This window comes from Pan paniscus, chromosome 16, assembly GCF_029289425.2.
Source record: "Pan paniscus chromosome 16, NHGRI_mPanPan1-v2.0_pri, whole genome shotgun sequence".
Classification (NCBI taxonomy): domain Eukaryota; kingdom Metazoa; phylum Chordata; class Mammalia; order Primates; family Hominidae; genus Pan; species Pan paniscus.
In genome coordinates, this window is record NC_073265.2 from 32,952,576 (window position 1) to 32,977,642 (window position 25,067).

The following is a 25,067-nucleotide window of genomic DNA, read 5'->3' on the forward strand; positions in this document are numbered from 1 at the left end:
GGGGTGAGGAGGGAGCAGCCTTCAGGAAATGAAAAGAGGCAGTGGGATTATTTATGATGGAAAGAGACTCCAGATATGGCAACCCAGGAACACTGATTCTCAGGTGGGTGGAAAGCATTAACATTTTACCCATATTCCTCATCAGCTTCTGAAAATAATCAGGATGCACTTCTGTTTGCACTTTATTCATTATGACTTAAGATTTCTCTCCCCACAATCTCCTTCTACTGTAGAGACAGGCTCATAGCAGGTGGCCAAGGAAGCTGATAGTCAATACCAGGGACCAGGAAGGTCGTGACCAGTCCTGGAGGCCCCAGGCTGTACTTCGACCTATAATAGACAGGGAATGGGAGTAATATCACAACTCAGCTCTCCAGGAGCATTGATACTTGGAAATTAGCACTCTGCCTGTAGACTCCTTCACTCCAGGGATCTCCCTGGGTGCACTCTAAGAGCCGGACAGCACCAAATTAGGGGTTTGATTCTGGGTCAGGAGATGGAGGATCAAGCTGTGCAGCTGGGAACTCACTTTGCTGTTCTGGGCTCTCCTTCCCCTCATGTTGGGCCCATGCAACTGCTCGTCGCTGCTCAGGACTCAGAAAGGCCATTTGCTCAGGAGTGACAGCCACAGCCTGAGCACTGGTGAGACTAGATAGTTGGGTGGGACTAAACACCACCTGAGGGCAGGGGTAGGAATCAGTGCATGCATGTAGTCCCCATTGGGCCCTGGCTCTCCTGTGGTCACCCCAGTCCATTAATACTTACAGCAAATTTAGGAAGAGGGATGACAGAAATGGCAAGAGGAGTAACGCCCTGGATCTGTCCCCGCAGCAGTGCTGAAAGAGCCAGGTCTGGGATCCCAGCCGTTGAAGCAAGTGGCATCCAAACATTGTCTTAGACTGACCTTCCCTCTCTTCAAACCTATAGACCTTCTCTAACTACTCCCAAAGTGCCCTATCATAGACCTTCCCCAATACGTCTCTAGCCCCTTATTTAAACACCCTCTCAGGCCCACACCTGAAGAATTGCAGGGCAGTCTTCCATCCAGTCCACCCATGGTATAGAAACCAAACCAACTTGCACCAGCAGTGGCCCAGCTCCCCACCTGCTATGGTGCCAATTTCAGTGAAGATCTCAGGCCCCCAGTTACTGATTGGGCCAAACCCACCAGGCAGTACAAAGAGGTGGGCCAGAACCTCCAGTTGTTCCTCAGAGCACTGGAGATGCAGGGTGCCCAGGAAGAGAGCTGCTTGGCTGTAGAACAGTGGGAAGGAAGGAAGAAGAATTCGGCTTCAGTGAAAGGGGCTGTGGTCATGAGACAAAGGAAGAGATGGCTTCAAATGAGTTCCCTTCCTCCATGGGACTATAACTTCATGATCCTCCTTTCCCCAGCAAGTCCACCTTTACCCGAACATGACCACCCCAGCCCCTTCACAAGTGACCTAAACTCCCAACTGCTGATGTGCTGGAGCTCCTCTGGCCACAGTCCACAGAAAGTATAACCCAGTGCTGTCAGATGAATGAAGTCCAGGTGGTTCACATGCCGACCACTCTGCCGTAGGAAACTGGAGACCACAATGCGGAGCTGGGGTGGGGGTTGGGAGCAGATGGGAAGGAGAAAAGTTATGGAGAATTAACGGACAGGGAAGTGATAGGTGTTACTGGGTTATATTCTGCTACTATTAAGACCTAAGGAGTCATGGGGAAGGCTGAGGACTCAGAAAAGAAAAGGATAGAAATAGAGGAAGCCTCCAGGAAAAGAGGTAGGAGACAGTATTATGTGTCCAGGGCCTCAGAGTGAATAAATCAAGAGTCCTGAAGGTCACTAGTATGGGATATTAACAAAAGACAGAAAGAATGACCAGGTAGGGTCACAGGAAAAAAAATTCCTCGGGCTTTAGATGATCTATAGGGCTGGGTCTGTGGGATGGGTGTTTGGGAAGCCGTAGGGAGGAGGAAAAGTGTTACCTGAGTGGAGCTCCAGCCATCTATCTGCCCCAGGGTGGTCAGCACTCCCCAGTCCACTAGGATCAGCTCCTGTAGTTCCCGATCTCCTAGACCTATTAAGAGCCTACTGAGCTGCAGGATCTGCTCAGGACCAAATCCCCGGGGGGACCCCACAACTAAGAGAAAGAGAGGAACAATATGAGTGGAAAACCAGTAGATTGGGAGTCAGAATGCTGGGTTTTAAGTCTTGCCTCTGACCTTAGCTGTATAACTCTAGGCAAGTCACTTGCCTTTTCTTTGGTTTCCTCCACTATAAAATGAGACCGTTGCCTTACAGTTCCTCTAAGGTGTTTTGAAAGACATCACAATCAGTGGAAAAGAAGAGCAAACTAACTCTAGTCCATGAGTTCCACACTTTTATGTGCATCAGACACAGAGACGCTTATTAAAACACAGATGCCTGGGGCCCAGCACAGTGGCTAACAGCTGTAATCCCAGCACTTTGGGAGGCTGAGGTGGGAGGAATGCTTGAGCCCAGGAGTTCAAGACCATCCTGGGCAACACAGCGAAACCTCATCTCTACCAAAAATACAAAAATTAGCCAGGTGTAGTGGTGTGCACCTGTAGTCCCAGCTTCTCGAGAGGCTGAGGCAGGAGGATCATTTGAGCCCGGGATGTAGAGGTTACAGTGAGCCAAGATCACACCACCGCACTCCAGCCTGGATGCTGGATGACAGAGTGAGACTCTGTCTCAAAAAAAAAAAAAAAAAAAAGCAGATGCGGATGTCTAGACTCTTTCTCCCAGAGGCTTATTTTTTAATTTATGAGACAGGGTCTTGCTCTGACACCCAGGCTGGAGTGCAGTGGTGCGATCTTGGCACATTGCACCCTCCACCTCCTGCGCTCAGGGGATTCTCTTACCCCAGCCTCCCGAGTAGCTGGGATTACAGGCATGTGCCGCCACACCCAGCTAATATTTTTTCTATTTTTAGTAGAGACAGGGCTTCATCATGTTGCCCAGTCTGGTCTCAAACTCCTGGGCTCAAGCAATCCACCTGCCTCAGCCTCCCAAAGTGCTGTGATTACAGGCACGAGCCACTCCGTCCGGCCTCCGCAAAGGTTTTTATTAAGTCAGTCTAGCATGGTAATCCGGCACTGGCACTGTTCCCGTGCTCGGTTCAGCAGCACATATACAAAAAAAAAAATTGGAATGATACAGAGATTAGCATGGCGCCTGCGCAAGGATAACACGCAAATTCATGAAGTATGCCATTATTTTTTAAGAAACAAAAAAAAAAGAAAAAAGAAAAAAATCTGTTCCCTTGATGATTGTGATATGCATCAAAATTTGGTAACCACTGCTTTAGTCCCTCTATTCATTATACTAGCTCTCTTTCCTCAATATTTATCTCTCCTCACCTTCTACTTGTGACCCAAATCTTCTAACTCTTTTATCTTCTGCTTCCCCCACCTCTCATCCAACTCTCCATTCTCTTCGTGTCCTACATCACACCCACACAGCTTCCTCATGGCCAACCTCAGTTGGCTCTCCATCTCTAACCCGTTTTGCTTTGCCCATGGCTGCCCGCAGTTCCTCAGGCCCAAGTCCTGGGTCTCCTGCAAATAGTGTCAGGCAGTCCTTACAGTCTGAGAGCTCCATCTCAGCAATCTGGGTTGCAGACCAGGCTGCTGGGAATGTTCCTCGTACATCTGCACAATTTGGCACAGGTTCTGAGGGGGAAGGCAGGGCCAGGAGGTATCTGTAGATGGAATGACTCTTCCAACCTTTGGAGGATGGAGCACTGTGGGAAGTAGGGATCGAGGGAGTATTACAGGGTAAGATGTATAGGGCTTAGAAGTGAATTGAACAAGAAGTGATTGGAGATGCCAAGTCCCTCATTTTATAGATGGAAGACTGAGGATGTTGGTCAGGGATTTCATGGCAGAGCTGAATTTGAAACCAGTTCTCTAGCCTCACAATGTCTCCTTCGAGGGATCTCTCCAGCAGAGAGCTCCACACTTAGCCGAGCTTGAGCTGAGTCAGCTGTTTAAAGAGACAAGACAGCAGGAAAATGGAAGTTCTGGGCTAAAAGAAAACTTAATAGTTTACACACTCCCAGAGCTATAGAATTCTAGAACTAGACGAGACTTGAAGATCATCCCTCTAAACTCTTTGCTTTATAAATTAGAAAACCCAGTCCCAGAGAAAAGCACATGTAGAACCCAGACCGTTTGATACTCCCTGTACATCCTGCTGGACATGTAAGTATTTGGGTAGTTTCACCTGGAAGATCCTCAGCAGCTGGTCGCACCACCCCTGCTACCAGGGCTGCTTTCTTGGCAGCAAGCTGTGGCCCCCTACACAGCTGTCCAACTCTGCTCTGCTGCCAGCTCTGCTGTTTTTCTAGAAGCCGCTCCAGGGTCTCTGGACCCAAGGCCTCCTGCATGAGAAGGTAGAAGGAGAGTTGGGAGATCTGGACAGATCAGGGCCTGCTGCTATAGCTATAAGTCCAAAGTCCTGTCTCTGTTTTGCAGTATCCCCCCAGATCTAGGCTTCATATCCTTTGCCCTCTTTGGCCATGGGTCCCCATAACCAGCTCACCAGTCCCCTCTATGCATTTACTCCCTTCCCTTCTTCCTTCATCTCACCCTGGGGATCAAGGAAATTGCCTCAGTAGACAGAGTGAATACTAGGCGTCCAGCTTGCTCTACTCCATCCTGGCTCCACAACTCTGATTTCCTGGGGACAGGAAGAAAATCGGGGGCTGGGGAGCTGAGGGAACTGTGAGGAAAAGGAAGGGGAAAAGAGGACATGCTAGGATTTCGGACACAGGGCTCCAAGAGCCCTTAGGAATATGGAACAGGCTGCCACTGATGATGGTGGTTGAGGGACTGGGTATAGAATGAGTTAGAATCTGAAGTTCTCGAAGGTCCATACCCAAGAACAGACTCCTGCAATAGCAGCCATCCCAGCTCTGTGGCAAATGTCTCTCCTAGGCAGAAGCCTTGCAGCTGACTGAGATGGGACAGCAGGATCTGTAGGGGGATCTGTCGTGTGCTCTCTGTCCCCAGGAATCCAACCAAAGGGCCTAAGGTCTCCAGCACTTCCCCTGAAACTGGAGTCTCCTTTGGAGCCTGGAGAAGAGCATCAGAACTTGGACAATGCACTTCTGACTCAGAATACCAGACACCTTGATCAAGACACCAAGCCCCCTGACCTTCCCTCCCTCCTGCTCCCAACTCAGCACCCTATGATGCTCACTACCTTTGTTCACTTTCTTAAGCAATGAGCCCAGATAGGAGCAGGCAGAAAGACTGAGAGGTGGACTCCAAGAGATTTCTCGGACTCCAAGAGGTATGGACAAGTAACATGAAGCATATTAGCAAGAAACAGAACCCAGAGGCAAAACAGGGGCCAGGCCTTGTAGACAGGAACCTGTTTGGCAGCAAGAAAGCAAGAAGTAGAGGGTTGGAGGACAGTCAGAGAGCATTGTCTGAGGAGCAAGAATTGCCCAGGGCAGCAAATCTGAGTCTGGTATGGTGGACTCTTACCAGGTTTTGTAGTGCCCTCTCTGCCAGGGCTGCCTGGTGGAGTGGGGTCAGTGCCAGCAGCTGCTCTGGAGCTCTTTGCACCAGCTCCACCACCAACATAATGGATTCATTGGATAGTCTGTCCATCAACTGGATTCTATTATAGCAATTTGACAACAATATCATTCAGGTGGAACTGGGCCAAGTCGAGAAGGGACCACAGAACCCCACAGTCCCCAGCTAAGATGTAACCCCAGACCAAATTTAGTGAAGCTGGACAGGAACTGATAGTAAACAGCTCCAGGGCCAATTCCCACCATCAAGCTTGAGTGGGGGAGAAAAAGGGAGCAACATATTTCTAGTCTTCCTAAAAAAAAAAAAAAAAAAAAAAAAAATCCTACCTGATCTAATGGACTCAAAAGCTCCAAATATTAAGTACCATTAACATTTCCCCATTTTATAGATTAAAAAACTGAGGTTCACAGAGATCAAATGTTGAGGTCTCTCACTCCCAATTCCCGTTTTTTTCCACAGGACCACCCTTCCTCTGCTTGTGAAGAGCTCCCTTCTTGTTTGTACGTGCTATACAATTTACAAAGTTCTTTCAGGTGTTATCTCATTTGATCCTACAACAAGACCTGGCCTCACTCCATCACTCAGGCTGGAGCACAGTGGTGCTGCGATCTCAGTTCACTGCAACCCGCACCTCCCAGGTTCAAGCAATTCTCGTGCCTCAGCCTCCTGAATAGCTGGAATTACACGCACGCGCCACCACGCCCAGCTAACTTTTGTATTTTTAGTAGAGATGGTGTTTTGCCATGTTGGCCAGTCTGGTCTTGAACACCTGACCTCAGTGATCCACCCACCTTGGCCTCCCAAAATGCTGGGATTATAGGCATGAGCCACTGCACCCAGACAAAATAGGTGTTTCTCTTATCCTTCTTCCACAAATGAGGAACTCAAGTTTTTTGATGCATGGTCTAGGATCTTTCACCTCATCTGTAACCTTGGGATTCTAAATTATCTCACAGAACCCACATATTTAAACAGGTCTGAATTGCATTAAAAAAAAGTAAAAACAGGCCGGACGCAGTGGCTTATGCCTGTAATCCCAGCACTTTGGGAGGCCGAGCAAGCAGATCATGAGGTCAGAAATTCGAGACCAGCCTGAGCAATATGGTGAAACCACGTCTCTACTAAAAATGCAAAAATTAGCCGGGTGTGGTGGCACGTGCCTGTAATCCCAGCTACTCAGGAGGCTGAGGCAGGAGAATTGCTTGAACCCCAGAGGTAGAGGTTGCAGTGAGCCGAGATGGCACCATTGCACTCCAGCCTGGGTGACAGAGCGAGACTCTGTCTCAAAAATATAAATAAATAAATCCCTTTTACCCAGAAATCAGAGGTGATAACCTGTACCCTACCTAGGATTACCAGTTCTGGACCTGGGCTAAGTCATACAAGAGCTAAAATCTGTGGAAAGGCCTATAAAAATGTAAGAATGTTGGGAAGCCAAGGTGGGCAGATCACTTGAAGCCAGGAGTTCAAGACCAGCCTGGCCAACATGGTGAAAGCTCGTCCCTACAACAAATACAAAAATTAGCCTGGCATGGTGGTGCACACCTACAGTCCCAGCTACTCGGGAGACTGAGGCAGGAGAATTGCTTGAACCTGGAAGATGGAGGTTGCAGTGAGCCGAGATCACGTCACTGCACTCCAGCCTTGGTGACACAGCAAATCTCTGTCTCAAAAAAAAAAAAAAAAAAGAAAAAAGTAAGAATGAAGTCAACTGCTTTTACTCCACTTCAGCTCCATATTCCCCAGGAAGACTGTAACACCAGCATTTTCCTATTTTGACTTACAGTGCGGATGGCAACGGGGTGGTGGTAGGGGTAAAATGAGAAAAGCAGCATATGAGTAAGATACTAATAAATTTCTCTGTGGGAAGGGAGGAGCCTTGGGTTCCTATAGCCTTTTCTTCCCACAACCTGTATATGAACGTGCTCGACAACATTCCTGCCATGGGGCCATCTGGCTTAGGCTCGAACAGCTCCAAGGACCAGGAACTCACTACCTTAGTTTTTCTTATACTATGTAAAAATCTGATCTCCGTTAACTACTCTTAGTCTTGCCCAATGGGGCCACTCATAAATATGACAATCTAATTTCTACTTGATAGCCCCTCAGGTATTTGAAGGCATTTATCACATTTTTCATATATTTTTCTCTCGATCTACTCTCTGAACGCACTAAGAACACAGTGCCCTGAGCAAACTACAATCCTCTGGGGCAGAATTGGAGCATTGCCTCCCTCACTTCAGATGCTCTGTCTCAATCTCAATTAATGTGGACTAGGTTATTGTAAGATTACTTGGCAGGCTTCAATACAGTGTTGCCACCCTCAGCTGCCCCGTGCTGGAGCATATTCTGGGAACCAGTCAATACATAGAGCAACTTTGAATAAAATCCTCTGCTTTGGGCTATAAATTATGTCAGGGAACTACCAGACAGAAAAACTGCCTCCTCTAGGGCATTCCCTAAGGGCAGATCTTCACCCCAGATTGAGCTTTCTGAGGGGCCAATATCTCTAGCTGCAGTACTTACGGTAAGTCCAGGAGTAGCTTGCTATCCAGCCCGTTCAGTTCTGGCCCTACAGTTGTCCATTCTGGTTCTGGCATTGCCGTCCTCCGCTGTAGCTCTGCCCAGATACAGGCCCTCTGTAGGGAAGCAGGGTGAGGCCAGAGCAGAACATAGGAGCTGGGTTCTATACCTAGGGTCCCAGCCTCTCTGCTCCCACTAAAGTCCAGGCACCCCCTCTCACCAGGCTCCCTCGAATTCTAGTGGGCAGCTGATAGATCATGTGCACCACTTCAAGGAAGTCTACCATGGAGTTGATCTGCTGCAGAAACTCACAGGACATGCCTCCTGCCAGGGTGCCCAGAGCCCTGTGGGTGTGTGAGTGGGGAGATGCTCATTCAACACATACAACAGCCTGTTTGCTCCTTGATATCAGTACTCTCAACACAGGTACAGATGTTCATCCACGGCAATTTATGGTTTGAGAAATGTTTTTACATAGATATTCTCATCAGCTCCCCATAACATCACTGCTGTTTATCAGAGAAGAAAATAAGGATTTATGGAGGTCAGGTGACATTCCCAACATCATTCTGCTAGAAATGTGGTAAACTGAAACTAGAGCCATGTCTTAGATTCTGAAGCCCTTGGGAGGCTGAGGCGGATGGATCACCTGAGGTCAGGAGTTTGAGACCAGCCTGGCCAAAATGGTAAAACCCCATCTCTACTAAAAACACAAAAATTAGCTGGGTATGGTGGCACACGCCTGTAATCCCAGCTACTCCAGAGGCTGAGACAGGAAAATCGCTTGAACCTGGGAGGCAGAGGTTGCAGTGAGCCGAAATCGTGCCACTGCACTCCAGCCTGGGCAACAGAGCAAGACTCTGTCTCGAAAAAAAAAAAAAATATTCTGAAGCCCATTGTTCTTTTACTGTGGGTGTAAGTAAAGTGATACCTTCTTATTCCTATTTATTCTTGCTTGGCCAGTGCCTCTGAAGTCACCCTGAAGTAAACTAATAGTAGCAAATGACTACTGGGACTTTACAATGGACCAAGCACTGTGTTAAATATCTTACATGACTTACCTCATTTAATCTTCACAATAACTACCTATGAGGCTGGTGCCATTGTAATTCTCATTTAAAGAAGGGAAAACTGACACAGGGACGTTAAATGACTTGCCCAAGAGCACAAGTAGGTGACAGGACTGGAACCTGAATCCAGGTTTTCTGACTCCTTTGGCTCTAGTCAGGATAGGCATGGCACTGTGGAAGGACAGGAGGGCAAAGGGAGGTGCTAGGAGAACGTCCACGAGGCAGGGACTATGCATCATTCATCCCTATATCCCCCATTCCATATCACATGGTGCCTGGCACATAGTAAGCACTCAAAAAAATGTTGGTCGAATTCAGCGCACTGCTCAACACAAGTTACTCACTGCAGATTCCTGAGGGTCAGGTTGGTGGGTACTTGCATCTTCTTCCAGAGAAACTGTGCCTACAAGAGAAACAAAGACGAGCCCCTTCCCAGAAGAGACACTGTCCAAGGATACCCCCTAGAGTGGAAAGGCAGGACTGCCTTGGACCCAGTCCTGCCTCTTCACTCTGTGGGACCCACCAGCCTCCCACTCTCCCAGATGCCCACTCTTCTCTCGAGAGTGAGAAAGAAATGAAAGAAAAGGGAAGGAGAAAGAAAAAGAAAAGCAAGTCACATTATAAGGGATACTAGGGTGCTGGGTGCAGTGGCTCAGGTCTGTAATCCCAGCACTTTGGGAGGTCAAGGCAGAAGGATTGCTTGAGGCCAGGAGTTCAAGACCAATCTGGACAGCATAGTACGTCAACATAGTGTCTCCACATAGTGTCCACATTTTTGTATTGTCTGTCTCTACAAAAATTTTAAAAATTGGCCAGGCATGGTGGCTCACATCCGTAATCCCAGCACTTTGGGCGGCCGAGGCAGGCAGATCACAAGGTCAGCAGTTCGAGACCAGCCTGGCCAATATGGTGAAACCCCACCTCTACTAAAAAAAAAAAAAAAAAAAATTAGCCGGGCATGGTGGGGGGTGCCTGTAGTCCCAGCTACTTGGGAGGCTGAGGCAGGAGAATTGCTTGAACCCGGGAGACAGAGGTTGCAGTGAGCCAAGCTTGTGCCACTGTACTCCAGCCTGGGCGACAGAGCAAGACTTCATCTCAAAAAACAAAAAAAAAATTTAAAAATTAGCCAGGCATGGTGGTGACCACCTGTAGTCCTAGCTATTCAGGAGGCTGAGGCAGAAAGATTGCCTGAGCTCAGGAGTTTGAGGTTACAGAGAACTCTGATCATGCCACTGCACTGCAGCCTGGGCAACAGAGTGAGACTCTGTCTCAATCAATCAAATAAAGGATACTAGGGATAAGCTGGCCAAATAGGGCTGAGGAATGGGTAAAGAAGGTAGACTACATTGAGGGAGGAAGTTCTGAAATTAAGTGGGGAGAATTACCTGCTGCTCAGACCAGGGCAGCTCCCAGTAGCGTCTTCGATTTGCCAGAAGAGCCGAGGAATCCAGCTGTAGCAGCTTTAATGGGAGCAGGGGAAGCAGGCAGTCTGGCCAGGTGGTGGGAATAGGCTGCTGGCGGTGATGGGTATAGCAGTGTAGTGATAGGCGAGAGAGTCTGGACTTAGCACTCAGAGAAAAGGAACCATGGGGGCAGAAAGGGACCAAAGCTAGGACAGAAGTGGAATGGCATTTGCCACTGTAGCAATAAACGCCTAAAAGCCTCACACTGCAGGCTGCTGTGGTCAAGTGTTGCTGCTAGTTAGGCACCAGGCAAACAAAGTCCCTTAGCCTCTCTCAGCCTTGGTCTTTCCATCTGAAAGCAAGGTGGGTGGCCTGGAAGAATTCTCAGGCCCTTCCAGCTTTGACATTAGTCTAGGACAATGTGAGTGGATCATGCTGTCCTGCATCTGGCACTGGGGAGGGCTGCTAATGGGCACAGAGCTAACCAGAACTCTCAGGGCCACTGCAGGGTAGTGTGGGAGGTAGCACCAGCCATATGAAACTGCCCCAGAATGGGGAGAGGAGCTCAGTTGGGAGATCTCACACTTACCTGACCAGGGATACACACAGCTGGACCAGCACCTGTTGTACCCATATTTTTAACACCATCTTTAACCTGCATGAGAATTGGTTGTGTGTGTGTGTGTGTGTGTGTGTGTGTGTGTGTGTGTGTGTGTAAGTGGGGAGGTATGAAAGGCCTTCCCTGGCCTCAGGGAAGATGCCTTCCTCCCAACCAGAAAGAGCCGGTATCCCTGATTATCTCATCCTCCTTGCCACTCTCATACCCGAAAGGTCTGCAGCAGTGCTGCGGTCTGGCAGGCTGAGAGGCGTGACAGTTCAGGGGCCAGGCAGGAACAAGCCCCGACCAGGACTCGCCTAGGGATGGCCTGGAGTGTCTGGGGGCTGAGGCCTGGTAGCAGAAGGTGCAAGGAGCAGAGTTCCTCCAGGGATAGCTAAAGAGCAAGAGAGACAAGAGGCCTGAAGAAGAAGGGAAGGGTGGTGGGGAAGACAACAATCACAATGCAGCAAGGCAGTAATTATGAGGGGAGCAGAGAGAGAGGAGGGGCAGATGCAGGAGCCAGGGCAAAAGGGGATAGAGACCTCTGGTGGGAGGCTGAGAAGTTGCTGCTACTCACATCGTGCCTAGGAAGGAGCCGTCCAAGCAGCAGGACAGCCTGTGTTGGGATGGGACCGAAAACAACAGCTCTCAGGACCCAGCAGCCAGGTCCTAAGTGGGTTCCTAAGGCAAACCCTCCAAAACTTCCCGCTGCCTCTTAACCATCCCCAGTAACCATCCTCAGTGACTCAGGTCCCTTCTTGATCTGAGGAAAGGGAATGAAGGCGTCCTCCTGCAGACAGAGTTTACCTCTACTGTTCACCCAGGGAAAGGAGGGGCTGCTTTTATCCCTGAATGGGATTCTCTTGACTGGGGCTCAAGCGGGGATGGAGGGTACATGCCAGGGAGTGAGACAGGCAAACCTGAGCAGGTGTAACACTAGTTCCCTGCAGGACAGGAAGCATGGCTCTAAGCTGGGGCTCTGATAGCTCCTGCAGGAAGCGGAGGCCCAGCTGAGGGAAGAGAGGGGCCCAGACCCGCAGCTCCCGGGGGCTCAGCACCGCTCCTCCAGATGAGCGCAACACACCCAGAAGTTCATATGCCACCTGTAACCAAAGAAGGTTTAGGACTGGAGAGAAAAGACAGATGAACCTTGAACTTCCTCTCTAATCCCACATCTGAATTTCCCAGGGCCTGGGCTAGGGTTTGGAACTAGGGATTGGACTGGAGTAGATTAGGTTCAAAATGGCAAAGGGTATGTTTGGGGTGCTACAGACCAGATAGAAAAGGGCCAGGAAGAGGTGGTAACAGGTAAGAATGGCCATGGAGTAAGGAATGGAGGTTGCAAAAGTGGGATGGGGGCTGGCACCACTGTGCTCAAGTTGACAATGGGAAAGCCATCCACACAGACCCAGGGGAAGCCTGAAGTCTTGTAGGCTTGTGCTGAGGGGCTCACCCATCCTTCTGGGCTGAGGGTCCCATTGGCTGCACATTCCAGCAACCCCCGTTCTACTGGCCCCGTCGGATCACTCAGGGGCACTGCACCTCCTCAGGGCTCAGTAAACAGGCGAGGGGCCCAAGCCTGAGGAGGCCATGAAGCTGACCTTTGTGTGGTCCGCAAGACTAGCACTAAGGCAGGCCTGGCAGTAGATGGTATGGGTACATACACTGGGCACTCTGACACTACACCACTACACAGGGGCACCATCTATAGACCTCTCTCCTGGAACTCTAAGCTGCCTGGGGCCACTGCCTACTCTCTTGCCCCTTTCTTCCTAGAACACCGACCCAGCATGACAGCTGTACCTTCCTCTACCTCTTCCACTCTTGCCTTGGTTACTGATCCCACAACAACTCACCTGCATACCTGCTCCTCACCATCCTGGACACTCTGGTTTACCAGGCTGCGCAGCACATGGCGGGCATGCCCTGGCCCCAGACCTGCTGGCCAGCTATCCTCCAGGGCCTGGATCTGAGACGGGGAAGGTTAGCTCGCACTGGGGTCACTATAGGGTTCTTGCAGGGAGGGGCCACTGAGAGACATGCCATTGACTCTTTGTCCCCACTAGCAGAAGATGGGCCAGTCAAGTAAAGAAGATGATTCTCATACCTGGTGAGGGCTGAGCTTCAGAAAGTTCTCCAGAGGGAGGTGGGGGAGCAGGGGCAGCACTGCCCACAGCAGCTCCTGGGGTCAGGCAGGCACTTCCCCAAACAGTTCAGGGGCCGGCAGTCGCTTTGCCAGAGCCTCCTTCTGTTCAGGCCTCATTCCTGGGCTGTAATCCCGGATGGCAGCCAGGCTGCAAGAAGTCATGCATCTTAACCCCTTGTCTTCTTCCAAACTGTTTTCCCCTGACCCTCTGTAGCCCTGCTGTCTAGATAGGAAGGAGACTCTCCGTTTTTTTGTTCTGTGTTTTTTTTTTTTTTTTTTTTCCTGAGACGGAGTCTCACACCATCGCCCAGGTTGGAGTGCAGTGGTGCAATCTTGGCTCACTGCAACCTCTGCCTCCCAGGTTCAAGCTATCCTCCTGCCTCAGTCTCCCGAGTAGTTGGGACTACAGGCACCCACCACCATGCCTGGCTAATTTTTGTATTTTAGTAGAGACGGGGTTTCACCATATTGGCCATGGTGTTCTCGAACTCCTGACCTTGTGATCCACCGGCCTCGGGCTCCCAATGTGCTGGGATTACAGGCGTGAGCCACCACGCCCGGCTTCTCCCCGGTTTTAATAGAGAGGAGCTCTCTGATCCTTTTGTAGTTCATTAGCATAATGATTGGGTTTTCACACTTAGGTGTGAGAAGTGCCTCTCTCAAACCTTGTTACGATGATGGCACATTACCTATCTGGCATGAAAGAAAAAAACAGAGAGGAGCTCCGGAAGGGGCTGCTCCAGGTGGATGGGGTTGGCCTGACCGTGACAGGAGCAGGAGGAGTAGGGCAAGAACCTTACACACTGTCGTTGGCTATCAGGGATGGTGGGAAGCGCATCAGGTCAGAGACAGCCAAGAAAGGGATGAGTGGTGACAGGTCAATGAAGAGCTGGGAGGTGAGGCGTGGGTACCGCTGGAGCAGCAGGGCTGTCAGGTGACCCAGGGCCTGCTCCTCGGATGGTGGTACATGTCGGGGCACAGGAATGGATTCTGCCTCTGGAGATGCTCAGTATCCCTGCCATTTCCTCTCTGGAGTTCCTCCTCCCACTAAAGCAAGCCCTCTGAACACTAAGCTCCAGGTGCCCTTGCTCCCCTTTATCAGTGCTCACCTGCAGCTTCCCCTGCAGCTTCCCCTGCAGCATGAGTGTCAGGAAGCCCTGTGCAGCCTCCCTCTCTGCTGAAAGCACCAGCTGCTGGAGGTTTTCTGGGGGCATATGCAGGTACGCCTGCGAATAGGAGGTCGTGGTGGGTATGGCCTCACCTCACGGGGCAGGGACCTCCAGCCATGGCTGTCACTCAGCCCACCCATGTGCCCTCCACCTGTTACCTGCACTAGAATCTGCAGGGCCCAAACACTCTTTTCCCTCTGGAGCAGATCCCACAGCACAGGCTGGTGGGAAGAAAGACAATATGCCAACAGAGCTGTCTTCTCTGTCTCTCCTGCAGCTCCCCCAGGCATTCCAACTCCACTGGCTGGGATGCTTGTCCATCATCTCAAGTGTGATTCTTCAGATATTAAGCTCTTTTAGGTCCGGGATAATATCTCTAATTTCTCTTGTACCCTCTCCCATGCCAGGTCCATAGTTGGCTCAATTAATACTTGTAGACCTGAACCAAATACTATGAGACTATCTAATTCCATTTTACTGGGCCCAGGGTTTGAAAAAGGTGGCCCCAACATGGAGTAAGAAATCTTTATATATCCTACAGAACCTAGCAAAGTGCCTTGCATATAATAGGCACTCAGTGAATTAATTATGGTGTTTAACATATTCTCACCCCTCCATTCTACAGACTAAAAACTGAAGCCCAGAAAAACTAAATGAAATTGCTTGCCTAAGATCACACTAATTTGCGGCACAGTTGAACCTAGAACCAAAGTCTTCTGATTGGTAGTGTCCCTGAATCTTTCTCATTCCTGCCTTATCTTCCTGTATTCTGCCAGCCTCCAATTCTCACTCTCTAGGGGAAAAATTTAGAGTCCTCTAACTTGATCCTTTTTCTTTCTGGTGCAGAAAGTGAGAGAGTCAAAGAGCCCAAAAGAATAACAAGGTAATATTTATTGCACGTTTGTGTATCATGCACTGTGCTAAGCCCACAGCATGTATTATCTCATATACCATTATCATCCCTAGTTTATAAATGAGACGAGAAAAATATTGCTCAGAGAAGTTAAATAACTCATTCAAGGCTGGTCACAGAACCAAGATATGAATCCAAGCCTGTCTGACTCTAGAGCTGTGTGCTTCAACTACTACCCCACACTACTGCCTCTGAGTATTCGAGGAATTCCCCTGGAGGGCCTTCTCACTGTTCTAGGAGCTTTCCCTCTGGCAGAGCACTCACACTAAAGCAGGCCAGCAGCTCCATCTTGCTTATACCAGAGCTGGGGTTGACAGTGGATTCAAAGCCTGATGGGGTTGGCTGCTCCTCATCTTGTTCCAGGTATTCCCCAATCGTCCGTAGCACACTGCGCCAGCCCTCTGGGCGAAAGGCATCCCAGAAGGAGCAGTTGTCTGGGAGACTGGAGAGCAGTAGGGCCCGACCCAGCATCCCCTGGGCCTCAGTGCCCCCAGCCCCTGGACCCAAGAGGAAGGTCAGCAGGCGGAGGAGATAGTGTAGGCGTGTGGGGTGAGCAAGGGCTGGGACAGAGGACTGACAGCGTGGCAAGTGGGATAGCATGCCAAGGAGGAAGGGGCCAGGGGTCAGACAGAGTGGGGATGGTCCCAGTGATGGCAGAGAGGGCAGAAGGGGGCCCAGCAGCCCTTCTAGGAAGCAAGTGTCATTGCCCCCACGACTTATCCTGCATTGGCCTGCTAGCCAAGGCCAGAAGGGCACCAGGACCTCATACATGGTGTCATTGGCACAGACCATCACCAGGAAGCTGCCCCCATCTGGGCAGCGTTCCCCACAGGGTCCAATGTGGCATGGTGGGGAGGCAGTGACATCTGGGGTGGGGCCCTGGCACACATGCTGGACCCAAGCCTGGTTGCTGGGGGGCACAGCCTGTAGACTTGCCTCCCCACACAGTCGCTCAGCCCACAGAGTCTCATTCTCCAAGAAGCAGCCCCAAAAGATGCCTGGGGTGAGGGGAACAGGGGGCAGGCCTTCAGGGCAGCTGGTAGGGGGTGGGAGCAGGCCAGCACAGAGCCGCTTCACCAGGCGGCGGTTGGAGCCAGACAGGGCTGAAAAGGAGAGGTTACTGCAGATCGCATCCAAAAACTCATCAGGAAACTGGTCATGGCAGGCCTGTAGCCAGCCTTGGGCACCTGGTGCCCAGGACACTGCATACCACACAGCTGTCTGGCAGATGGCAGTGGTGCTGGGATGGGGCTGTGGAGTGGCAGGCTTGGTGTGCTGGCAGAGCAAGTGGATGGAGAAGTTGGAAATGCTGTACGGTGGTGCTGGGCCTAAGTGGTTCTCACAGAGGGCCTCCACAGTGATGGCTCGCCGTTGGCGTGGGCTGATGTGGGCTGACGGCTGAGAAGCTCTGGGCAGAGGCACGCCCGTGCTCAGGCAGTGAAGGAGGGCAGGGGTGGGGGTGGTGATCCAGACAGAAAGCCCAGCGCCTGGACATCCCAGGAAAGGTTGTGCCGGACGCCCCTGGGTACAGAGGGAGGAGCAGGCAGGATCTGGTCAGTTCACATTTCCTCCAGCTGAAGATTCTGACCCTGACTCAGAGCCCTCAAGGGGCATGGCAAGCATAGACTTTTCTACAAGCGAGGTCCCTGAGAGTTTAGGCGTTACTGGTTGAAATGCTGCAACGGGGCAAAAAAGACAAAGCTGCCCTGCCAAGGTCCAAAATCACCTAGGAGAAGCCCCAGTTGGAATTCTTTCTGTCTACCTGGCCCCCTTCTGTCTCCTTTCTTCGTATGCTTTTAGATAGCTTAAACACAACCCTCAGCGGGCCTCATGTTAGGAAATCTGCTCAGCAACTCAATATGTCTAACTACTGTCTGGCATTGTTGTACTGAAGTAGTAAGCGGGTAGAGGAATCCAGCTGTGTCCTTATTTTCCAAATCCCATCTTTACTAGCTAACATTATTAAGCGCTATGTGCCAGCACGGTTTTAACTCGTTTGCATACACAGTATCAACTCATTTAATCGGGTGCAACAACTCTGTGGTAACTAATATTATCATTCTCATTTTATAAATGGGGAAACTGAGGTATAGAAAGACTATGTAACCTGCTCAAGGTCATATGGCTAGGAAGAGGTGGAGCTGGGACATCAACCCAGACAGTCACACCCCAAAACCACTAAACTACACTCCTCCCATCAGTTTTCCTCTCTAGAGGCTGAGGTCTTCAGCTCTTCACCTCCAGATTTTCCAGGCCCAATCTCTCAGAACTGGTCTCCTGTTACTTACCATAAGAGCAGCTGTTGAAGGTTACCTAGGAGGGAAAGAGTAAGGAAGAAAACTACCCCAATTTCACTTTCCTTGCCCTGCCACATCCCAGTCCCAGCCCTGGCCACACTCACCTCCCTGGCACTGCCCATTGGTATCAGGCTCTGGCTGCCCCAAAATGGAGAAGACCTCATCCTGCAGGGAGTGAGTGACACGGAGCAGCCCCTCCTGAAAGGCAGCATAGAGGGGGGCCCCCACTGTGCGCAGCAGACCGCCCCAAAGAGCCTCCTTGGAGCCTAGCTCCCCTGTTGGGGTAAGCAAACCCAACAGACCGTGCAAAAAGTGAGGAGCTGCCTCCCTCCCATCGAGGCCTGTGGCATTGGTGGGGTCCACACTGGGCTGCACCTGCACCAGAGCTTGCCAGCGTGTGCCCTCTAACAACAGCAGCAGAGAAGGCAACCAGTCAGCAGCCAGGACACAGTCAGACGGCCCATCACGGGTGCACGGGGGCCGAGTTGGGGTAGGGGGGCCCCCAGGAACTAAGGCTCCCAGCAGCACCTCCACAAGTCCACCCAGCACCCCTGCCTGGTGCACCAGGAAATCTCGGGGAGTCTGCTCCTGTCCTAGCAGTGCCAGCATATCCCCTAGCAGCCCTAGCATTGGCTCCCAGTCTGGGCTACCTCTCAGTGTCACTAGAAAATCATGGAGCCGGAGAGCAGGCGGCTGGAGAGGTGGGGGCTCTCCTACTGGTCCTTCCCCCATTCTCCCAGGCTCAAAGGAAGAAGAAATGTTGGCCAGGAATGTAGAGAACCGTGAGCGGCTCAGGGAGCCCTGGGGAGCCTGGTCCAGAGTGGAGAGCAATGACTTCAGGAAGGAGAGACCAGGATCCAGGGAATGAGGCCCAGTAGGGGCCAGAGTCACTGTAAGGAGAGAAACCAGAGGTCACTGAAGGAGAGGAACACAGAGCCCAAACTCAACCCTGCCCCTGAGCACAGTTCCCTACCTGGATCTAAAGATGAGGTGAGGGGATGGTGAGCTGAACCCCTTTCACTGGCCTACAGTAAGTCTTGGCCTGCTTTTCTTAACCCTCATTTTCCCCTTTTGCACAAGTCTCTGCCTCTCTCCTTTGTCCTTCTATCTAACAGGTTCACCTCCATATTCTTAAAGTCTTTTTCCAGCCACCCTCCTCCTCATCCCCAGTTCTGCTCACTGTTCTTCTCACCTGCAAAGGACAGTAGCAGCAGCAGCAGCAGCAGGGGCCAGAGGCTCAGAGCCATGTTTCCAGGTGAACACTGGTACCGGAGGTGAGTTCTGGTTATTCTCACCTGTGTGGGATAGCCAGGTGAGGGCAGGGCACTGCAGGCAACCTGAGGCTCCACTGACACTGTAGTGTGGTCTTTCAGGAAACAATATGTGTAACCTGACAGCAGGTTTGTTACCTGAGCCGCTGAATATCTGATCCTTTAGCTCTGGAGAAGGGTATGCTTCTGTGAGAGGGACTAATGATAGGGGATCCCAGGGGCCCCTCAGAGAAACCCAAGGAGATTGCTTGAGTTAGGAGCCAGTGATGCAGAAAGGAACAGGCAGACATGGAGATGGAGAACTGGAGACCAGGGGTGTAATCTGGGGTTCTGCAGAAGCAAAGAAAACAAAGAGGATATGAAGGAGCTAAGAAGCAAGTAGGATTTGAGGAAATTGAAGAAGAAATGACGCCCAGGAGAAACAAACTGCACAGCAAGGTATAAACAGACGAGAGGTCCAGTCCAAGGATGGAGAATTCAGGAAGAGGAGAGCTGCTTTCAACTACTACCCAGAACCACAGAGTGTCAAGAGCTGAGCAGTACCCCAGAGATCACATACACCAAACTTTTTCACTTACGGATAAGGAAACAGACCCAGAGAAATGTGATTTACTCATTAGGCCATTCAAATGTTTGGGTCTTTCCTTCCCCCCTGGGATCCCCTATCATTTGGTTCTTTCTCTGTGGCCTAGTAGGTAAAAGCCCCATCAAAAACTCTGAGCTGAGAAGACAGAAACCAGATTAAATCACTATGCACAGGGACTGATCTCCCTACACACAGAATTGCTCATGGAACAGAGAGAGAAAGAGATGTCATTCAAAATAATCTGGTCTGGTCAGGTTAGAAGTCTTTTTTGTTGTTGTTTTTGTTTTTTTGTTTTTTTGTTTTTTCCAGGGGATGGTTTGAGATGTAATCTCTCTCTGTCGCCCAGGCTGGAGTTCAGTGGGGCTATCTCACCACCTCTTCCTTCTGGGTTCAAGCGATTTTCCTGCCTCAGCCTCCCAAGTAGCTGGGATTACAGGCACATGCCACCACACCCAGCTAATTTTTGTATTTTTAGTAGAGATGGGGTTTCACCATGTTGGCTAGGCTGGTCTTGAACTGACCTCAAGTGATCTACCCACCTCAGCCTCCCAAAGTGCTTAGGGTTTATGGCAAATATACCAGGCTATTTGAGTGTATTGGTTATTGCTTATAATTTGATAAAGTTCAACAAGAGCGAGACAAGTTCTAACCTGCAGATGACCAAATGGAAACAGAGAACAACCAGCAAATTTAAATTACAAAGGTCCAGAACAAGAAATTAATCATATGTCCTGCTAAAATGAAATGGATAAGACTAGTGATAACTGGAACACTCTGTGATCTGCCAGTTAGAATGGGTATACCTGGGAAGAGCCACAGGAGTTGAGAACTCTGAAACATCCTCACTCCCCAAAACTCCCACAGGACACTCTCTGCCTGACAAGAACAGATACCTCCCTAACCGGTCGCGGTGGCTCACGCCTCTAATCCGAGCACTTTGGGAGGCTGAGGCAGGCAGATCATGAGGTCAAGAGATTGAGACCATCCTGGCCAACATGGTGAAACACTGTCTCTACTAAAAAATACAAAAAATTAGCTGGGCGTGGTGGCATGTGCCTGTAGTCCCAGCTACTCGGGAGGCTGAGGCAGAAGAATCGCTTGAAACCGGAAGGCAGAGGTTGCACTGAGCCGAGATCCCACCACTGCACTCCAGCCTGGGCAACAAGAGGGAAACTCTATCTCAAAAAAGAAAAAAACAACAAAAAAGAACAGATGCCTCCTTTTTTTTTTGAAACTGAGTCTCACTCTGATACCCAGGCTGCAGTGCAGTGGTGTGATCTCAGCTCACTGCAACCTCCACCTCCTGGGTTCAAGCAATTCTCATGCTTCAGCCTCCTGAGTAGCTGGGATTATAGGTGTGTGCCACCACGTCCAGCTGATTTTTTGTGTTTTTAGTAGAGACAGGGTTTCCCCATGTTGCCCAGGCTGGTCTCAAACTCCTGGGCTCAGGCAATTCACTTACTTCGGCTTCCCAAGTGCTTGGATTACAGGCATGAGCCACCATGCCCAGCCAGATGCCTCCCTTTGTAAAGTACAATTATTTTTCTCTTTTTTTAGTCTGGCTTTGGTAACTGAAATATTTATTGCTTACTAGATATCTAGGTGTTTCTCACATTTCCCAGATCTCTTGCAGTTAGCTGGGCTCAGGTGATTAGTTCTGTTCAATGGACTGTGGTTGACCAAAGAATTTAAGAGCTAGCAAATGAGCCTCCAACAATCTCTTCCCTGTTGAGGCAACCTAGAAACCACATGTTGAGATGGCAGTGTCACAAGGTCAAAATAGCCCGAGGCTCCAAATTACCACAGCATTTACAGTCAGTCTTTGTCATTTGTGAGTTCTGTATTTGTGGATTTGCCTAGTCACTAAATGTTTGTAACCCAAAATCATTACTTACAGTGCTATTGAGGTCATTTACAGACTTGTATTGAGAGGTGACAAGTTGGAGTCACCTGATATACACGTTCCCAGCTGAGGTGGAACAAGGCAGTGCTCTGCCTTCTTGTTGCAGCTCTCATGGTATAAATATTAGTGTCTTTTTTTTTTTTTTTTTTGAGACGGAGTCTTGCTGTGTCACCAGACTGGAGTGCAGTGGCGATCTCAGCTCACTGCAACCTCCGACCCCCTGGTTTAAGTGATTCTCCTCCCTCAGCCTCCCGAGTAGCTGGGATTACAGGCATGTGCCACCACCCCCAGCTATTTTTTGTATTTTTAGTAGAGATGGGGTTTTACCATGTTGGCCAGGATGGTCTCAATCTCCAGACCTCGTGATCCGCCCACCTTGGCGTCCCAAAGTGCTGGGATTACAGGCGTGAGCCACCGCGCCCAGCCAGTGTCTTTTTTGAGGTCTATCTAGTGATGCACTTTTTGTGTTTTGGGGCTGTTGGTGATTTCACCGTTTAAAATGGCTCTTAAGCTTAATGCCAAAGTGTTGTGTGGTGTTCTTAAGAGCAAGAAGGCTGTAAAGTGCCTTATAGAGAAAATGTATGCTAGAAAAGCTTCATTCAGGCCAGGCACGGTGGCTCACGCCTGTAATCACAGCACTTCGGGAGGCAAAGGAGCGGCGGATTACTTGAGGCCAGGAGTTTAAGACCAGCCTGGCCAACATGGCAAAAAACCCATCTCTACTAAAAATACAAAAATTAGCCAGGTGTGGTGGCGTGTGACTGTAGTCCCAGTTACTTGGGAGGCTGAGGCACGAGAATCGCTTAAACCCAGGAGGCGGAGGTTGTAATGAGCAGAGATTGTGCCACTGCACTGCAGCTTGGGCGACAGAGTGATACTCCGTCTCAAAAACGTCAGAAGAGACTAATTTGAGTAATAATAGTAAAACTCCAGTCTCCTCCACAGCCAGCTCGGTGTGGGAAAAAGAAAGAAAGAGAGAAGGGGCAGGGGAGAGAGGGAGAGGGAAGGAAGGAAGGGAGAAAGGAAGAAAGGAAGGAAAGAAGGAAGGAAGGAAAGGAGGGAGGGAGGGAAAAAAGGAAGAAAAGAAAAAAGAAAAGGGAAGAAAAGAAAAAGTCAAGAGGGTATATCTGTGTAGTGTTTTGGGGGAAAAGGGAAGGAGGCAATATTCATCAAATACCTATGAAGCAGTGCCTTATGAATCTTTTTTTTTTTTGCAACCTCTGCCAGCCAGGTTCAAGCTATTTTCCTGCCTCAGCCTCCTGAGTAGCTGGGATTACAGGTGCCTTACACCGCCCCCAGCTAATTTTTGTAGTTTTACTAGAGACAGGGTTTCACCATGTTGGCCAGGCTGGTCTTGAACTCCTGACCTCATGATTCACCTGCCTCGGCCTCCCAAAGTGCCGGGATTACAGGCGTGAGCCACCACACCCGGCTGTTCTGAATCTTTTATGTGCAGCTACATCACCTGATTCAATAGGCCTGGGGGATGGGGCCTGAGATTCTTTTTCCTTTTTTTTGGTTGGAGTTCAGTGGTGTGATCTCAGCTTACTGCAACCTCCACCTCCCGGGTTCAAGCAATGCTCCTGCCTCAGCCTCCTGAGTAGCTGGGATTACAGGTGTGTGCTACCACGCCCAGCTGATTTTTGTATTTTTAGTAGGGACAGGGTTTCACCATGTTGGTCAGGCTGGTCTGGAACTCCTGACCTCGTGATCCACCCACCTCTGCCTCCCAAAGTGCTGGGATTACAGGCGTGAGCCACCATGCCCGGCCTCTATACTTATTTTTTTAATTATTTTTTAGTCTCGTGCTAGTGAGAGATTCTACACTTCTAACAAATGACCAGATGAAGCCAATTCTGCTCATCTTCAGGCCACACTTTGAGCAAAACTATTCAAGAGCATCTCCTTTGTGGATAATATATGTAAGATTTATGATATAATGCTTCCTTATTCTGTTTTATGATGTTTATTGTATTCTGATTGACAAGTTCAATGGATGATGCGCCAGTCCAGCTCTTTTTTTTTTTTTTTTTTTTTTTTTTTTGAGACGGAGTTTCGCTCGTTGACCAGGCTGGAGTGCAATGGTGCGCTCTCGGCTCACTGCAACCTCCATCTCCTGGGTTCAAGCAATTCTCCTGCCTCAGCCTCCCAAGTAGCTGGGATTACAGGCACCCACCACCACGCCCAGCTAATTTTGTATTTTTAGTAGAGATGGGGTTTCACCATGTTGGCCAGGCTGGTCTTGAACTCCTGACCTAAGGTGATCCACCCGACTCGGTCTCCCAAACTGCTGGGATTACAAGCATGAGTCACCACACCTGGCCCAATTCAGTGTTTTTAAATATATTATATTGTTGAACTATTCAAGGCTATCTAATTCCAGAACATTTCCATCACCTGCCAAATAAACCCTATACCTATCATCTGTCAGTCTCAATTCCTCCCTCCCCAACCCCCAAGAAACCACTAATCTACTTTCTGTCTTCATAGATTTGTTTATTCTGGACATTCAATTCGTTTGCCTTTTCCCCATCTTGACCTTTTTGCCAGACATACTCTTAGGTGAGGACTTTATAATTACCACCCTATTGCCCCCTTCCATCTCTTCCCCACTTGGGTAGCAGCCCTTACTTAAGGTTGGGTGTTACTGACCTTACCTCCAGTTCAGGAGAAAGCCTTAATTAGTGATTTCATCACATCCACCACCTTACCTCAACAATTTGTTCAGACGTAAGCATATGACCTAACTTCTTGGTCCAATCAGAGTGGTGGTCAGGATATCTTTAGAGGAGTGGAGGTTGACTTACATACAGTTAATGCCCAAATTTTAAGTGTACATTTTGTTGAATTTTTACATCTATATATACCTGTGTAACCACCATGCAGATCAAGATATGGAACATATCTATAGCACTCCAGATGCTTCATGCTTCCTCCCCATCAGTATCTTCACTCCAAGAATAACCATTATTGTGACCCAAAGCTCAAAAATTTTGTTCATTGACTGAGAAAGGAGTCACTGGCTCTCTTCCCCGGCATATGGGGAAATAGGTATGCAAGCCTAGGCGCTTCAGAAAATTATCTGGCTACCCAAGTGAAGCCAGTCTGAGAATAACAAGAACACATGGAGGAGAGCGCAGACAGGAAAATTCCAGAGAAACAAAACCACAGATCTAACAACAGTGAATTTTTACATTAAATCAATCCTGAAGCTATACTGCCTTTGAATTTTCCAGTCTCCAGTAAGCTATTTTATTGTTTAAATGGTTTCAACTGATTTTTTTCTCAACTCAGAATTTTTAACCTGAGTTAGAACCTTAGCTCTACCTCTTACTTGGTATATGCTCTTGGGCAAGCTACTTAACTTACTTAATTTCTTTAGGCCTTAGTTTTCTGATCTCTAAAAATGTGATGCTATCTTCCATATATGATTATTTTATGAAATATGCATACTCTATATACAGTATATATATACTAAATATATAAATATCCTCATACATGTTAAACACTCAATAAGTGATATAATTTTTAATAATAAACATGTCTAAAGACTTAAGTCTTCTAACGATGGAATGGGATCCCTTCTAGATAATAAATCCCAAATAACTAGAAACATTAAGCATTACCTGGATAAT

General features: G+C 49.3%; 1 protein-coding gene and 2 non-coding genes across 3 annotated transcripts; 2 read left to right on the top strand and 1 right to left on the bottom strand.

Annotated features, from left to right (window-relative positions):
• Positions 1 to 37: 37 nt before the first annotated feature.
• Positions 38 to 24,944, bottom strand: LOC103785466 (stereocilin). The gene is given in 33 exon segments (XM_063596610.1): positions 38 to 330; positions 530 to 677; positions 766 to 866; positions 1,109 to 1,254; positions 1,443 to 1,585; positions 1,969 to 2,108; positions 2,111 to 2,123; positions 3,509 to 3,678; positions 4,232 to 4,388; positions 4,597 to 4,687; positions 4,886 to 5,082; positions 5,500 to 5,635; positions 8,080 to 8,192; positions 8,297 to 8,420; positions 9,491 to 9,549; positions 10,532 to 10,657; positions 11,139 to 11,204; positions 11,374 to 11,541; positions 11,725 to 11,763; positions 12,068 to 12,250; positions 12,601 to 12,683; positions 12,686 to 12,726; positions 13,004 to 13,116; positions 13,255 to 13,441; positions 14,094 to 14,287; positions 14,403 to 14,519; positions 14,621 to 14,683; positions 15,640 to 16,829; positions 16,832 to 16,896; positions 17,664 to 17,688; positions 17,777 to 18,562; positions 18,865 to 18,967; positions 19,082 to 24,944. Coding segments are annotated over 32 exon segments (5,328 nt in total). The 5' UTR covers positions 18,920 to 18,967; positions 19,082 to 24,944; the 3' UTR covers positions 38 to 241.
• LOC112437403 (U6 spliceosomal RNA) lies at positions 3,124 to 3,226 on the top strand. The gene has a single exon (XR_003026021.2). It is a non-coding gene; the product is annotated as a U6 spliceosomal RNA (small nuclear RNA).
• LOC112437358 (small nucleolar RNA U13) lies at positions 13,889 to 13,992 on the top strand. The gene has a single exon (XR_003025980.1). It is a non-coding gene; the product is annotated as a small nucleolar RNA U13 (small nucleolar RNA).
• Positions 24,945 to 25,067: the final 123 nt, after the last annotated feature.